At 39.9% G+C, this 17,695-nt stretch overlaps 1 protein-coding gene across 13 annotated transcripts in view; it reads left to right on the forward strand.

The window, feature by feature from the left end:
• Positions 1–17,695, forward strand: part of ICA1 (islet cell autoantigen 1) — a 144,137-nt gene that overhangs the window by 702 nt on the left and 125,740 nt on the right. For 5 of the 13 annotated variants that reach the window (XM_024767145.1, XM_024767156.1, XM_024767151.1 and 2 more), the window contains exon 2: positions 17,376–17,477. In XM_024767145.1, coding sequence (XP_024622913.1) covers positions 17,461–17,477 — 17 coding nt within the window. In that variant the 5' untranslated portion in view covers positions 17,376–17,460. The remainder of the gene's footprint in view (positions 1–17,375; positions 17,478–17,695) is intronic. The other 8 variants (XM_024767148.1, XM_024767153.1, XM_024767147.1 and 5 more) reach the window with 2 other exon arrangements.

The raw sequence follows: 17,695 nt of genomic DNA on the forward strand, positions 1-17,695 counted from the left end.
TTCGGCCCCAGGACCCCGAGGTCCCTCCTGGGCAGGGACTTGCGTCCGGGGCTGACTTGTTGACGAGTTCACCTGCCGCGGCTCCTGGTGTTTGCTTTTTCTCTTCCTTTAGCCCGTCTTTGGCGGAGGTGGCAGGGAGCAGATGGGTACTCTTTATAATCACTAGTACCGGGAGGCCTGAGCTTGATCTCCCGCGGGCGAAGTGCTCACCAACCTCGGACCCGACTGGAGCGAGAGTCCCTAAGCAGGCCAGGTCCTTGCCAACCCTGGCGCGCCCGTTTCCTTTAGGTGCTGCTGACACCGCCTTTCCTGCCTCGCGGCTATCGCAGCTCCTGCTTCCTCTAGAAAGGAACATATCCGGTTACCGCGTCTGCCTTTGCCCAGAGCGGCTCCCCATTAACGTTTCCCATTGCCTTTTTACTTGGAGTGCCCCGAAGGCCCCTCAACTTCTCTTTGGGGGTCTTAAAAATAGTGCGTGCGCCCTTTCTCTGGCGAAAGGCATTAACTGGCTGGTTGGGGGAGAGTTCTAGTTCAAAAAGGGAATCAGGTTCTCCTGTTTAGATAGCATAAAAAATTATCACGAGAAAGGGTGCTGGGTGGCAGCCTTAGTAACTGAGATCTGGTAACTTTATACAAATTATCAGGGCCTGGAAAATGTACCACCAGCTGGTTTGAAAATGCTATTGAATGTAGGAAGAAACGCACATAAGGCATTGGCCATTAAGGTCCTATAAATTATGACTCATTGCAAACATGTTCATGTCTAAACATTTCAGTAAAGCCTCACCAGAAAAATGTCAGGTTGGTTTCTGTGGACCTTTAGTTTTTCTGAGATCTGAACTGTTCCTTGGGGTGGGGGAATGAAATAGGAAACGCTTATTACTTTGAAATCTGTGCTCCAGACTCAATTTCTTACCTTCTGTTTAAAACACACATTTTTTACTTTTGAGTGAATTTTCAAACCATTCTTTTTTTTTTTTTTTTGCGGTACGCGGGCCTCTCACTGCTGTGGCCTCTCCCATTGCGGAGCACAGGCTCCGGTCGCGCAGGCTCAGCGGCCATGGCTCACGGGCCCAGCTGCTCCGCGGCATGTGGGATCCTCCCGGACCGGGGCACGAACCCGTCCGTGTCCCCTGCATCGGCAGGCGGACTCTCAACCACTGCGCCACCAGGGAAGCCCCAAACCATTCTTTTTGTTTTTGTTGTTTTAGGTTGCAGTCTTTATTTTTGAAACATCATGTGTAGAGAATACCATAGGGGCAAAATCAGTTTATAATCCTTAATACTTCGATTATCATTGTTTGGTTTCAGACTGCCATGTATATATTTAATTTAAGGAGATGTAGCTTTCTAATTGGATCTTTTTTGCATCACAGAGGTAAAGAGTTGTACTGTCATTAAAGATGAATCTTTAGAAAATGACAGTTAAGCTACTGAGTACTCATTATAATAGTGGAGAGACCCAAGGCTAAAAAAAACTGACCTTGGACACTCCATCCATGGGACATTACATGCTAAAGACACTGGATGGTAAATGCCTAGCAAGTTTATTTTATAGCTGTCTTTGCTTCATTTGGTCCACCTGAGACCCTATCTGACTGCTTTCTCTGAGCATCTTTATTACCATGCATTTCTCTCCACATCAATCTTACGAAAAAATATGGACAATTTTGTTACTCAAAAGAAAACCTTCAAAACTGCTGCATTTTCAGTGTATTTGACTAAACAGTACATTTTTTTTTCAGGTGCAGGCAGTTTTATCAGAGGAAGAGAAGTGTGGCAACTGTGAAATGACAAGGCAGGGTAAACCTGTATTGGTGTGAACTTTTAAGTTATAGAAACCTCACACAGGAGAAGGTGGTGAAGTTAATAGTCCACAAGGATCAGGAAGGATTTTTCCTCTTTATTGGTTGAGCCCCACGTCTAGAAGCCTGAGGGTAGGTGGCAACGTTTAGGATCAGTGCACCGGCTACTAATGGCCTTTTTACTCCATCTGCACTATCAGATTTATGGGAACCATGGACAAGGATGCTATCTGTATGTTTTTGTGTATGAGTCAACATAGATCACTAATTAATTAATCTCATTCGCATCCTCACCCCCATCCAGAATCTGCCTCAGCAAAGCCTTTAACTCCAATACCGATACCTACAGAAGGAACATTTTTTTCCTCAAGCTGTCACGTTTTATACCACTATCATATTTAATGCCATGGAGGATGGGCAGAGGATAGGTTTTGGATCCCAATAGAGCAGAATTGGAACCCCAGCTGCAACACTTAATTAGCCATGTGACCTTGAGCAACTTACTTAAGCTTTTTTTTTTTTTTGCGGTACGCGGGCCTCTCACTGTTGTGGCCTCTCCCGTTGCGGAGCACAGGCTCCGGACGCACATGCTCAGCGGCCATGGCTTACGGGCCCAGCCGCTCCGCGGCATGTGGGATCTTCCTGGACCGGGGCACGAACCCGTGTCCCCTGCATCAGCAGGCGGACTCTCAACCACTGTGCCACCAGGGAAGCCCTATATATTCTTTTAAAACAAAGCCTTTCTTCTCTGTAACTGTAGGCCAGTTACTTTGGTTAAGTAACTGATTTTGAGCTTCATCCATAAAATGAGGATGATGTCCACTGGACAGTGTTGTCAGAATAAGCATACTGTGCACGAAGCATTCATGTCAGTCTGAGAAGTAGTAATTCCTCAACTAATGGTAATTACTTGTCTCAGTGTAAACCTAGGGAGAGAATGAGTTCATGGAAAGCTGAGAAAATGGCATTGCTCATGATAGGAAGTCTGTCCTCCTAAGTCAGATGATGTCGTTCATCAGGCCTTTGGCCAAATCAGAGGAGTGGGGTCACTACTGAGTTTTCAGCAAGCATTTGTTATGTGTGTGTTATATGCCATGCATTGTTCCAGAACTGGGAATCGCAAGACAAGACCCAGACTCTACACTGCTCTGGAGGAGGCTGCAGCCTAGTGAGGGAGATCAAAGGGTCAGGTGACAATTACATTTCAGGAAAAGTGGGGAGGGAATGAAGCCCAGGGCAGAGGTACCCAACTGACAGGAGAGAGAGCAGAGAAAACCTGAGAAGATTTTTGGAGGAGGTGACCCTTGAGTTAAGTCTTAAAGGGCCAGTAGGAATTTGGCAGGTCAGAAAAGGTTGGGAGTGGAGAGAGAGAGTTCACCACACAGTACCCAGGTATACAGAAGGAAAGAATACTGGCAAATAGTCCTCATGCCTGGAGCCCAGTATTCATGTGTATCCCTCATTAGCTGAGTGACCTTGGGCAAGTTTGATCACCTGTGAATTGAGAGGCTTAAATGTGTTAATCAACGTAAGCACAGGACTGATTTCAATTATGTGGTCTATAGTCACGGAGAGGCGGTAGAGGTATTAGTAGAAAATAAGGGACTGACATTAAAAAGTCATTAGAATTAGAGGAAATTAAAGAGGTCAGTTTTAGAATACGTTTAACAGAAATTACATAGAATTAAAAGAGGGTGACTGAAAAAGACAACTGAATGCATGACTGTGGGTGGGAAACACGAGGTATATATATTCAGTGATGGACCAATGAATATATAGATAATGGTATATTGCTAGCCCTGAGAGTCTAGACTTGAGAGTGGGAAGTTCCTCTCATTCTGTGGTGTATTTGTACAACGAGTGACTGTAAAGTTTTGCAGCTATTTTCCCAGAGCACACATTAAAATCCGTCATCATGATCTCTCACACCCACCCACTTCTCTGTTCCCAGGGTAGGGCATGGAAACCTAATGGTACGTGGGGGAAATCCAGCCTTCTCTGCATGTTTCTGGGGTAGCGCATCCTAAGCCAGGGACCAAGGAGCTAATTGTGATAAATGGTGTCCCGCTCTTCTTATGGGTAGGAACCCTGATAGCCGCCAGGAGTCTTCAGCAAGGTTTTGTTTTGCACAAGCACCGTGGTGGTAATGGATTTGGGGCTAACACAGCGCCTGAGCCTGTGATTAGGAGAGATTGTTTTTATAGAAACCAAGCCCAGTATCCAGTCCCTTTGGTCCAGGAGTAGAGTGGAGTGCTTAGAAACAGGAGTTCAGAGGTCAAAAGCAGCCTTGAATTTACTAGCTGTTGACTTTGGGCAAATTATTTCACCTTTCTAAGCTTTTTTTCTCACTTGCAAAATGGGGTTGTATCCCCTTCTGATGTGGGCATTAACTCCAAGTGCTTCACACATGTAAAATGCACCATAAATGGTAGCACAAAATTATTGCCCTTTGTCCAGCACATATTTACTAAAGGCCTACTGTGTTTCAGGTTCTGTGCTTGGTGTAAGGAGGCAAAGATGAACCAGTTAGGGTCCCTGCCTTCAAGGGACTTCCAGGCTAGTGTGGGGCATGCAGATGTAATCAGCTCATCACAGGAGAATAATGGGAATGTAAGGCACCACTAGCATCAGTGTGGAGCAGGAGGGCAGGTGTTGGGTTGGGGAAGACTTCACGGAGGAGGTGACATTTGAGAGTCGTGAAATAAGATGTTAAGTTTGGCCAGTTGGACAAAGGAGGGGAGGTCACTTCAAATGGAGGGAAACTTTGCAAAGCCTTGAAATGAGATAGTATATTCAGGAAAGTTCTAGCATTCTGAAATGACCAGAAGGAATAGTTCTGTGTGAGGTGAATATTTTTGGGAAGGGGCCAGAATGTGAAGGGGCTTGGTTTTTTTGCTACAAAGTTTGGACTTTCTCTAGGGACAAGAGAAGGCAATTAAAGCATTTTAAGTAGGAGGATGGTATGATTAGATTTGCATATTATAGAAATAGTTCAGACCATGGTGTAAAAGATTGGAGTGGGCAGATACAGGGATGGTTTTGCCTCTGAAGGCCTAGACTAAGCCCTGGCTGTGAATCTAGAAAGGAGAAGATGTATTTAGTAGCCTTTTAGGAGGTAGAATGGAGAGAACTTGGAGACCAGCAGCTAAAGATGAGAAAGAAGTCAAGTTTCTAACTTAGGCCACTCAGTAGATTTTGTGCTGGTAATTAACATAGGGACCACAGAAAAAAGAAACATTTGGGGGTGGAGATGGAGAGAGATAATTCTAGTTTTAGAGGTGCTGAATTTGAAGTGCCTGTCGGACATCCAGGTGAAGATGACCACAGGAAAATGGAGAGTTATATACCTCTGCAGAGCACCAAATCCACATTTTGATCCCCCTACTGTAGTCTCTGGAGAGGTGTTTAATTCTGGAAGTTGTTGGCATACAGCTGTTGGTTGAAGCCACAGAAGTGGATTAAATCACCTAGAGGGAGCAAGTAAAGTGTAATAGAAGACGGCCAAGGTTGGAACCTTGTAGAGCAATGATATTCAAGATATCATTGCACACAGAGGGAAAGGAGCTAACAAAGGAAACTGAAAAATTACCAAAGTATAGAGAGTGTTTTCTGAGAAGTCAAGGAGGGGAGCTTAGTCAAAGGTCAAGTGAGAGGAGCACTTGAGTTGGGTTCCTGGTGAAAACCTTTCTCTGGTGTGGTGGAGAAAGGAACCAGACTGTGTGGGCATAGAAGAACTTTGTGAAGAGAAGGAAGAGGATGGTAACTGGAGGAAGAAACAGATTGGAGGGTATGGGTTGATGGCAGAAAGGGAGGTTGATTAACTTGAAAGAGAAGGGATAATAGATGGACCAAGGTGGGAAGGGGCAAAAGGGTAAGACCTGTCCCTTCTGAAGAGAAAGGAACAGCAGTGGTTATAGTCATGGTGCTGGATGGTTCCAAAGAAGTGAGTAGTGGTGATGAGTGGAAGCCGTGAGAGAAGGGGCCCAGCACAATGCCCAGGGCCGTGATTCCGCATAGAGCATGAGGAGGGAGGCTGGTCATCACCACCCTGGGGATTCTCCTTCTACCTGCTGCTCCCTGAAGGCCAGGAGTTGAGTGTCCTTGTATCTAATACTCTTTCCTCCGTGTTGCCGTAGGCAGCATGGGCAACATTGTGAAGTAGGTAAACTTTGTGTTGGTACCAAACCACTTGCCTCTTTCTGTTTCCTGCTTCTCTCTTCTTTGCACTCCTGACCTGAAGCTCTGTGCCTTTGAGCTACTTCGTGGTGGTTCTACCTGGTTATGCTACGTGCCTTACCAGGTATATGTCCAATGGACCTGTCTTTCCTGATTCCCACCAAAATAATTGGTCTTGTGCCTTATTTGCTATGAATAATGGTTAATAATTTATTCACTATTAATAATAACAGCACTATTGCTGCCGTTTATTCCAGTAAACGTCTTCCCTAAGAAAGTAACAAGAACCTGGAAAAAGGATCTTGTATTAGTTCTCAAATAACACCAAGTAGATGACCCAAGGGTGGCTCTGTTAATTGGGGTACATGAAAATACAAAGCTCTCTCTTTCTGCCCACTTCCCTTTGCTGCTGACTTTTATTTAAAGGTCCTACTCCTGCATCTCCCTCCCCTGCCTGGGCTGCCTTCATCCCTTGCTCTTAAACCAGCCCAAACTCCAACATGATTTAGGGGCCACTACTTTACCAAGGAAAGTCCTTGAATCCGTGCTGTTTCCAGAGAAAGGAGCTGTGTAGGTTTGTTTACAGGACCTGTGCACAGCATAGATATTTTATAAACCACGTACTGGTGTATGTGTGTTTCAGTAATTTAAAACTAATGAAAAAAGCTTACTCTGTGCCTTGGGAAATTTCCTTCAATCCTGGGCCTCAGTTGGCTCATCTATGAAAGGGGAAGATTGGACTGAATGATCTGTAAGTTCTCTCCTATCTCTGAGTGATCCTGAGGAGGCCTAAGAAATTACTTGATCATCTCTTTAAGAGGCTTTCAATTATGAATTTAACCTTAAAGAAAGAGAACTTTGTAAACAGTAGTATCTCCCAAATTGTTCTGATTGTTGACGTTATGCTTTGTGTTATTTCATATAGGTGTCGTCACTACATTCACATTCTTTTTCTTCCTTCACGCTTGTAATATTATTAACCATTCATATTTATATATGAATTATGTATATTTCATTTATAAATATATGTATGCATTTTATATTTTATATTTGTAGGTATTTATATATGTGCATATGTGTGTGTGTGTATATATATATATATATATATATATATAGAGAGAGAGAGAGAGAGAGAGAGAGAGAGAGAGAGAGAGAGAGAGAGATTGATTGTCCTTTTGATGGCCTAAAGTTAGTTCATCCACTTCACATAATCATTCCTGTGAATCTGATTTAAAGCAGTATATTTTGCATATAGAGTTGGACCTTTTTAAAGCAACTTATTATGAAAATGTGAATTGTAGCCATTTTGTAGTTCATTTTAAAAGATTAGATATACATGTATATATACACATATATGGTCTTTGTATATATACATATACATGTATATAAATAAGATTTTAGTTTTGTAATGACATCTCTGACAGGATAATTGTCAGAGATTCTGGGGAGAAAACTGTTTGAAGGTATTTATATTTGTACAGAAGATTGATGACCTGAGTTACGGAATTAATTTTTAGCCATTTGCTGCTTTGTTTAATGCCGTAGACCAAGGCTGTCCAATAAAAATATAAGGGCAGCCACATGTGTAATTTAAAACATTCTAGGAGGCACATTGAAACAACTGAAAAGAAGCAGGGGGCATTAGATGATATACTTATGTAACCTAATATATCCAAAATATTATTCAACATAAACTATAAAAATACATATATAAAATATAAATAAGTATGAACATAATTAAATATAACATATAATATGTAAATATATATTTATATATAATATAGCTATATAGTTATATAAAATTTAAATATACATATATCAATATAAAATACATATAATTTTATCAACATAAAATATAAAGGAGTATAAAATACAAATTTCTTAATAGACATTTTACTTTTGGGGGGTTACTAAGTCTGCAGATTATAGAGTGTGTTTTACTTGAAAGCATATCTGATTTCAAACTAGCCATATTTCAAGTTGCTCAATAGCCATGTGTGTTTGAAATATTTCAAACTAGCCATATTTCAAGCGGCTGATGTATTGGACACCATAGTCTCGGATGAGAAAGTTAGTTTATCTCAGATTAATCTTTCATAAAAAAATTTATCCCAATTATAAAATGCAGTTTTAACATTTAATTTAAGGAAAACATGTATTCCCATCATTTAATAATGTTCTATGCTGGCAGTTGAAGGCTCTAGTATTTCTTGACAGAAGTTGATTGAGACCTTTGTCTGACTAGGGTGTTCCTTCATTCTTCACCTTGTGACATTAAGCTTTCAGAGAAAAAGCCACTGTAAGTACCAGAGATTAAAATCCATACGTATGCTAAATTTGAATTGACATTTGAAAGTTACATAAACCAACCTAAATAAAATCAAGGGTGAATATAATTTATACAGCAAGGGTTTTTAAAAATCCTTTCTTTAGCAAAGATACCCTATTTGTTCTTTTTCTGTTTCCAGTCTTCTAATCCATTTCGTATTATTTGCTCTTTTAGATTTCCTTGAGGTTTGTTGTGTTCAATGCCAGCCTCTTCATTACTACCATCATGAGTTTTGTTGCAGCACAAAATTCACCCTTACTCCTCCTTTGCAAGCAGGGCTGTAAGCAAGAGAAAGAAGAGCAAGACCTAGATTGTGCCCCTTGTGAACAATTTGAGTTTGCGGTTTATTTTGATTTTAGTTTGTTTCGTGGGGACATAATATTTTTAACTAATATTAATGTTAAGGATGAAAGCCTTTTAGAGAATACATTGGCTTTTTTTAAAATTTTTTTTCAAATATGGGATACTATATTTGATATTTTCCTTTGAGAGACATCTCTTGAAAGAGAGGAAGAGACTCAGGAAAGCACCAGGTTGCTAATCAGCTGATGAGTGTTTCAGTCCCAGAATTCCTCCTCATAAACTTGATCTTTAAGCTGATCTTGGAAAAGTCTCTTTTTCTAGAAACCCAATTTCCTTATCTTTAAAAAGGAAGATGTTGTGTTCATTATCTCTAAGCTTTCTCTTAGATGTAAATATCTCTGAAAATAATTAAAATTAGCTTCATGGTTTTGTGACTGAGGGCATCCTAGATGTCAGCTAGCCTAGTCTACTATTTTATAGATGAGCCAAGTGAGGCCAGATAGTGAAGTGACTTGGAGGAGGGACAGATTTGTGGCATGGTCGTGGGTTTCCCGGATTTTATATTGAGCAGCATATTGGGAGACAAGTTATACTGGCGTTAAAAATATTTACTTCAGGATGTGATTTTAATAGAGTTAGGGAGTTATTAAGCTTAATTAATGCCTGTATGTAATACTTGAGCTGTTTTGAAATGTGAGCGATCATTTAAAAATATTTTTAAAATATCCTAAGCCCCAATTCATTAACAGAAAATGCAAGCTTGCATGTGTAGGGTTTAAATAAAAACTCATCTATCATCTATCTTTTAGCTGCCTTGAATAAGGTTAGGATTCTGCTTTCCTCCTGTAGGATTTGCTGACTCACAAAATTAAAGCATGACTCATAAAATTAAATCATGATGGTGTTTCACATTTGCTTGTGAATTTATGAAATGTCAAAAATCATTTGCAGGAGACCCAAACTCAGCTAGAAACAGAATCCATTTAAAGTTATATGGAATGCTCAAGTAGTCATAACCCTATCAAAATCTGAAAAGGAAGGCTGTATGATATCTGAGACATAGAAAAACACCCATAAAAGCTAGTCAAAATCACATTACGTTAATTAATGTTTAGCTTTTGAAAGAATAGAAGATAATTCAACTTCCCACCTTCCACAGGGATCTCTCTTTATCAACTATGTGTGAACACAGTTTGTTGAATCAAGATTGAAATAATAATAAAAATAAATATAGTTAATTATGCCTGGAGGAATTGTTTTAGTTTTTTCCTCCCCATTTCTACTGAAACCATTTAAATATTTATATTTAAAACACTTTTCCTTCTCTATATGGGAAATTATAAAAATCATTGTAGACATAAGAGAAAGTGACTAGAGGTAAACTTCTGGGAAAAAAAGATGAAAAATACATTGAACAAAATAAAAAGTACAAACATAAATTGTTTTTTAATGTGGCACCTAGAACCTCTGACAAATGTGTGTTTCTTCATTTGGCAAGTCATCAGGAGCCTGTATCTGAGCCCTGGCTCTGAAGCTGATTTGCTTTGCTCTCTCTGGATCACAGGTTCCCCAATTTAAAAGGAAGAGGCTTCATTCCATTGTTTTCTCAACTCCCTCTAGGCTCTTAAATTATACAGCTTGTATTAGTTCTGAGGTTATGCATCAGAGAAACAAAACCAACTGTTGAAAACTGGTAATATTTCTAGGTGAAGTTGATCTCTGAGAAAACAGAAAGATGGAATGAGGAGAAAATTATATAAATTAGTATCCTGCAATTGGAAGCTAAACCCAAGAGATCTGCCAAAGGCATCCAACGTTTGTTACGGAAAGTCAATTAGGAACTGCAGCAAAGACAGGACATAGAAAGTGACCACTTCATTTGAAATAGACAGCATCAAATGTCTACCCTCCAGGAGAGACTGGTCCCCATGTGTCCCCAGTCACAGCTCCTGTTCTTCAAGTTCTAGGAATGCATAACTGCTTACAGTTGGTTGCACACACACACCATGCAGTTCTACCGTGGAAGCAATTTGTTCATTGCTTTCCCTCTGCCTGGTATAATACCCTCCCCACATACCCACACACACTCCTGCCCTTCCCCTGACCAGCAGCTACTGATTCTTAGAATCCCAGCCCAGAGGCTATGTAGGAAGCCAGCTCGTTGCCCTGACTTCTTTGTTCGTCTAACCCTGGGCACCTTCCTAATCCATGGCACTTCTTCCCCATCACAGGCAGCACTTGGCATCCCCTGACTTCAGATTCTCCTGTTCACTTATATACAAATAGCCCCAAAAGTCTATGGCAAATAGTGATGTATAATTTTATAGAGGTTAGTTTTAAAGAATTATTCTGTATTTGATCAAATATAAGAAACTATTGCTTATAAGCTCTTTTACCATTTTATGTTCCATGAAGAAAGAAAAATGACTGCCAAACAGTTGACAAGGTATTGATTATACAACACATCCTGGTTTCAGGAAGGTTGGAATGTGAACAGATTTGCACCTTGGATTCAATGACATGTGGTGTCATGAAGCTGGTGTTTGGGAATGAGTGATTTTACTATGGGATGATTCAAACATACCCCCATGCACCCACATCACTGTAAGACTCTGTTCTGTTCTCTTGAAAAGTGTGTTTCTTTTGGGGGGAAAAATGGCCCACTTCCCAAAGAAAGCTAAATGCTGGTGTGCACAACAGAACTGAAGTGCTCTAAGATGGTGACAATTTTTAGTTAGAAAATAGAGATTTTGAATAAATTAGACAAATGACAAATTTGGCTGTGGCTCCGATCTGCAATTCAAGAGAATCCACCATATGCTCAGTACAGATATAGGAAAAAGGGATTCTGGACTCAGTTTCAGCTAGTACTCCAACTAATAGAAAACCTGCTCACTGAGGGAAGAGAAAAACCTACTGCTAAAGTTGGAAAGATAATTAATTTGAGGCATGAAACTGCATAAGAAACAGGACACACTTAGGAAATGTGAGTCAAGAGGAAGCTTACTGAAATATTTTTGTGGGTTGAGAATATTGATATGGTGAAATATAACTACTCATCTTACCTTTACTCTGAGTAAGCGTTGGCTCAAGAATTTTAGACTCTTTGCATAATTCAAATGTAATCAGAGGTGCTATCAGCTAACTTCATAAACTCATAGAGAAGTGTTCTGGGCTGGAACAAATGTTCAGAGCAGCTGAAGGCAGCCTGTATGGAATGAAAATACTCTGCCATGTTACATTTCCAAGGAGGAAAATCCAGTATCAGGGTTGGAGGCAGCCACGGACAGACTGGATCCTCTTTGTAGCAATGCATCAAACTTTGTTTAAACCAGGCTTGCTTTAGTGTTCTATGAACCTTGGGGTATTTGGAAAAAACTTTTGCTTAGGTATTGGCCAACCAGTGTGTTCAAAATGGCTTTTCAATGGCTATTGGAAATAAAAACAAGTGGGACAGTTGTGGTCTGTCCACATGGGTGGATAAAATTGAAGACTCAACATACCAAGCATGAAGAAAAGCATAGAGGAGAATGAACATAATGACCGCACAGAACCCCTGTAGAAAATCTGAACAAAGTATCCCTGCTCCCACTTCTCCCAGTTTTCCCCATGTGGCGAGATGGTCTCACAGCCACATGTGTGTGTCAGAGAACAGCTCCTGCTTTTAATGCCTGGCCTCGGATCCTGAGGTGGAAGTATTATAATTCCATCACGGTGCAGCCTGGGAAGGTCTAAGAGGATTAGGTCGGTTGTCTTAGTGTCACCCAAGAAGATGGTGCTGGCATCAGCAGCAGTCCCACCTCTGAGTAGGGAGACATCTTTCCCCTTTATTACTTGTCTTAGACATAGAACCTTTTCCTCACTCACTCATCCTCCCACTCTCAGGGTTGCTACATCAAAATTAGGAACTAACTTTTCATTGATTTATTAACTCTTGGGCCCGTACGTTTTTTTTTTTTTTTTTTTTTTTCGGTACGCAGGCCTCTCACTGTTGTGGCCTCTCCCGTTGCGGAGCACAGGCTCCGGATGCGCAGGCTCAGCGGCCATGGCTCACGGGCCCAGCCGCTCCGCGGCACGTGGGATCTTGGGGTCACGTGCCGGACCGGGGCACGAACCTGTGTCCCCCACGTCGGCAGGCGGACTCTCAACCACTGCGCCACCAGGGGAGCCCCCGTACTTCTTTGAGTAGGTCTTAAATATTATTGGCTCATCTGCTTTGTCCCCGGGGAGACAGAATTTAGTGAAACACAAGCATTCATGTGGTCAAGTCATGCTGAACTTAACAATATTGGTGCTTTTCTTTTTCTTATCATGGGACTCACAGTCCGTGAGCAACTTGATACTTGCTCTTCCTTGCCTGTCTCCTAAGGTAAGGTGACCACAAGTAGAACTTTAGGAAGTCTTCTCTGTGCTATTAACAACCTTGAGACCTGATACCATTCATTTTGGGCTTCTTTCATAAGTGCTTTGTGGCAGAAGTGGAGAAAGAGCTTCCTCTGCAGAATCGTGAATTGAAGTATTAGCTAAACATAGACTTTATTGTATTTTAAAGGGAAAATGATATTTTTACAGCAGAGTTTACAAATTTGGGGATACATGAAGATCTTTTTATATGTCTCTTGCAAATGTCAAGAGTCTTGGATCTAGAAATTATGTTTATATACGTCTGTCTTTCCTGCTCAGCCTGCACTGCCTGATATTATAGCCAATAACCACATCTAGCCTTTGAGCATTTAATGTGGCTGGTCTCAATTGAGATGTACTATAAGTGTAAAATACATACCAGTTTTCAGACTTGATACAAAATCATGAATGCAAAGTATAGTTAGTAATTTTTTAATTGATTGCCTGTTGAAATAATATTTTAGATATATTGGGTTAAATAAAATATATTATTTAAATTTTTTTACTCTTTCTTTTTACTTTTTTTTAAAAAATGAATGAACTTTCCTGTTATTCTACATTCCTGCTAGGATTGGTATTTTCAGCTTTGTTTGTTTGTTTGGAATGTAACCATTCTAATCAATGTGTAGGATATCTCATATCTGTTATTTTCTTATAATCCCCTTATTATCAGGGTCTTTGTATATGATTTTTTTCCCATTTGTATATCTTGTATGGTAAGGTGTCTATTTGTATACTTGCCCGTGTTTTTTTAACCTTTTGACTCCTTTCACCCATTTCTCCAGCCACTCACCACCCACCTCTGGTGACCACCAATATGCTCTCTGTATCTATGAGCCTGTTTTTTTGTTTTGTTTCTGTGTTTTTGATTCCACATATAAGAGAGATCAGAAGATATTTGTCTTTCTCTACCTGACTTATTTCACTTAGCATAATGCCCTCAAAGTACATTTATGTTGTTGTGAATGGCAAGGTTTCCTTCTTTTTTATGGCTGAATAATATTCCATTATAAGTACGTGTGTATGTGTGTGTATACACACACACACACACACAGAGGCAACAATTTCTTTATCCATTCATCCATCAGTGGACACATAAGTTGTTTCCATGTGTTAGCTATTGTAAGTAAGACTTCAGTGAACATGGGGGTGTGAATATCTTTTTGAGTTAGTGTTTTCATTTTCTTTAGGTAAATAACCAGAAGTAGAACTGCTAGATCACATGGTAGTTCTATTTTTAATCTTTTGAGGAACGTCCATACTGTTTTCCATAGTTGCTATGCCAATTTACATTCCCACCAACAGTGCACAAGGGTTCTCTTTTCTCCACATCCTCGCCAGTGCTTGTTATTTCTTGCCTTTGATGATAGCCATTCTAAAAGGTTTGAGGTGATATCTCATTGTGGTTTTGATTTGCATTTCCCTGATGATTAGTAATGCTAAGCATATTTTCATGTACCTGTTGTCCATCTTCTTGAGAAGAATGTCTATTCTGATCTTCTGCCCATCTTTTAATCAGATTGCTTTTGCTAATTGAGTTGTATGAGTTCTTTATATATTTTGGATATTAACCCCATATCAGATATATGATTTGCAAATATCTTCTCCCATTCAGTAGGTTGCCTTACATTTTGTTGATGGTTTCCTTTGCTAGGCAGAAAGTAGAAGCCTTTTAGTATGATGTCCCACTTACTTATTTTTGCTTTTGTTGTCAGATTCAAAAAGTTATTGCCAAGACCTATGTCAAGGAGATTACTGGCTATGTTTTCTTCTAGGAGTTTTATGGTTTCAGGTCTTACATTTAATTCTTTAATCCATTTTGAATTTATTTTTGTACATGGTGTGAGACACTAGTCTAGTTTTGTTCTTTTACATGTAGCTGTCCAGTTTTTCCAACATTATTTATTGAAGAGACTGTCCTTTCCCCATTGTATATTCCTGGCTCCTTTGTCGTGAGTTAATTGACGATATATGTGTGGGTTTATTCCTTTTTACTTTTTTAATATGGTTATTAGATCATTTAAAATTACTTATGTAGCTCATAGTATATTTCTATTGGACAGAGCTGATCTAGACTATAGGTTCCTTGAGGCCAGGGACAGTGCCTGCCACATGTTAATTAAATGCTCGATGAATGTTTGATAAATCAAACTGTGGAAATGAAATGAATGAACAGATGAGAATTATAACAATTTTTTTAAGTAGTTCTTTTGACACTGTGGATTTAGAAGGTGATAGGCCAGATGAGATGGATTTTGTCGGTAAATCTTAAAATGTTTATTGATTGTCCCTGGTGTATGGGACTGAAACATACATTAAAAGAGATGCAAGTGCTGGCTGCAACTGCCATCTCATGAGACATTCAGATATCCCCTGTAGGCTGACCTGATTTTGCCACCCGTGATTCCTTTGTTCAAGTGCCATATATAATCCAGAAGTTTGTTCAAGAATGATCTATTTCTAGAGAGGATTTTTCCTTTGTGCCATTTAGCTGTGGTTCTCAGACTTTAATGTGCTTAAGAATCACTTGCAAAACCCCTTACAAATGCAGATTCCCAAACCCATTTCCAGAAACTCTAGTTCAGTAGGTAAGGGATGGGGCCCAGGAATCTGCATGTTAACACCCCAGAAGATTCCTGCGTAACTGACTTGTAAGCAATCCTATGAGGAACACTGCTGTATGGCACCATAATCTGGGAATAGCCTGAAACTTCAGGAAAAGGGCAGTTTGTTTAGTGATTTTTATTTTCTATTATACTATAAAGAACTCATTGTTAAATATATTAATAATCAAAAAATTGCAGCAAACAGAACAATCAACAGTGAAAAGGCAACCTACCAAATGGGAGAAAATATTTGCAAACCATATATCAAAGAAGGGGTTAATATCCAGAATATATAAAGAACTCCTATAATGCAATAACAAAAAAATTACCCAATTAAAAAAATAGGCAAAGGACTTGAATAGATATTTCTCCAAAGAAGATATGCAAATGGCCAAAAAGCACATGGATGCTCTCCAGGAAGAAGAGAGATGCTGGTTACGGGATGCTGTCATTTCAGAGGCATCCGGACACTCTAAGAAAATGTCCTTCCTCTTTCCTGTCCCCGTACCTGAAGCCTGGAATATCAACACCTCAATTGCGTTCCCTCAAAACATTTTTTAAAAGCCTTGGAGAGACTTCCCTGGTGGTCCAGTGGCTAAGACTGTGCGCTCCCAATGCAGGGGGCCCAGGTTCAATCCCTGGTCAGGGAACGATCTAGATCCCACATGCTGCAACTAAAGAACCTGCATGACGCAAATGAAGATCCTGCATGCATCAGCAAAGATCCCATGTGCTGCAACTAAGACCCGGTGCACCCAAATAAATAAATTAAAAAAAAAAAAAGCCTTGGAAACTCTGATCATTTTAGGGGTCCTGGTTGTTAGGACCGTTTCTGAGGTAGAGGGAGAACGATTGGGTTTATGTTGTTGAAGTAGCCAGAGCATTCACACTCTGAGCATTCACTCCAGTGGCCAGCAGTCTGTGTCTGGTCAGAGGCCATTCCTTTAGGTAGCGAGCTCTCCGTTCTTTCCAGTAACTGGTAGGTAAGTGTGGCTGGGCTGGCTGTCTCTGCCCCTCCCTGGGGTTGGCTAGCTCCCACGAGGGGGGCAAGTGGAGTGAGGGGCAAAGGCATCAAGTGACTCCCATATTTACTAATGAGATGAAAATACAGTACTTGCTTGGTCAAAACTGAAATAATCTCATTTTCCTCCTTTGTACCCTTCTTGGTATCTTGTTCTGGGTTATCAATTCTTTTTGTTTGTTTTTGTTTTTGCAATGTGTTGGTTTACCTTCTAGAAATACTGATTATGAAAGATTTTAAATCTGTAAAGAGACAGACAGATGCAGTATACTCACCACCTAGCTTATCAAAGAAAATATTATGGGTACAAAGTCCCTGTATACTCCTCTCAAATAATATTCCCCATCCCCACTGCAGTGGTAACTGCTGTTTGGAATTTAGTGTTCGTCCTTCATATGCAATTCTTTATACCTTCACTCTATAATGTTTGTATATTTCAACAATACAGAGTATTGTTTGGAATGTTACCATCTCATATTTTATGTAGTCTTTTGCAACCTGCTTTTTTCATTCAACTTGCCTGTTCACTTCTTAAACTTCATTGAGGATATTTCTTCCAGTGTTACTTAACTAAACTACTCTAGACATTGGGGTACAGTGATACTGTGTAGTAATGTTTGGCCCCCAAGATACAACTAGAAATGGCTTAGATTGAAAAACTTTATATGTGTCAAATTAATGTATAATTATAATATAGTGTGTAACTGTTAAACATATTTGTTTTATTTCAGGTTATAATATAACTTATCCTCTCATGCTTTTTCCCTGTCCCTTCTCCCCAAATCATCAACAGTAGAAAAGGAAGAAGAAGGAAACATGTCAGGACACAAATGGTAAGTAATTTGTTGTCTCTTCTGAACTGGGAGAGGCTAATGAAAGAGGAAAGCACGTAGTATATGCTCAATAAATGTCTACTGAATGGAAAAATCAAGAGTCACAATAGCAGTAAATAACCTGTTAGCCTATACCCAATGTTGAGTATAGTCAAGTTTTCAGTATCCCTACTAAATGTAATATGAAAACCAATAACCAAAAATATTCTCTAAGAAAT

Source organism: Neophocaena asiaeorientalis, unplaced genomic scaffold (assembly GCF_003031525.2).
Source record: "Neophocaena asiaeorientalis asiaeorientalis breed wild unplaced genomic scaffold, Neophocaena_asiaeorientalis_V1.1 scaffold70, whole genome shotgun sequence".
NCBI lineage: Eukaryota > Metazoa > Chordata > Mammalia > Artiodactyla > Phocoenidae > Neophocaena > Neophocaena asiaeorientalis.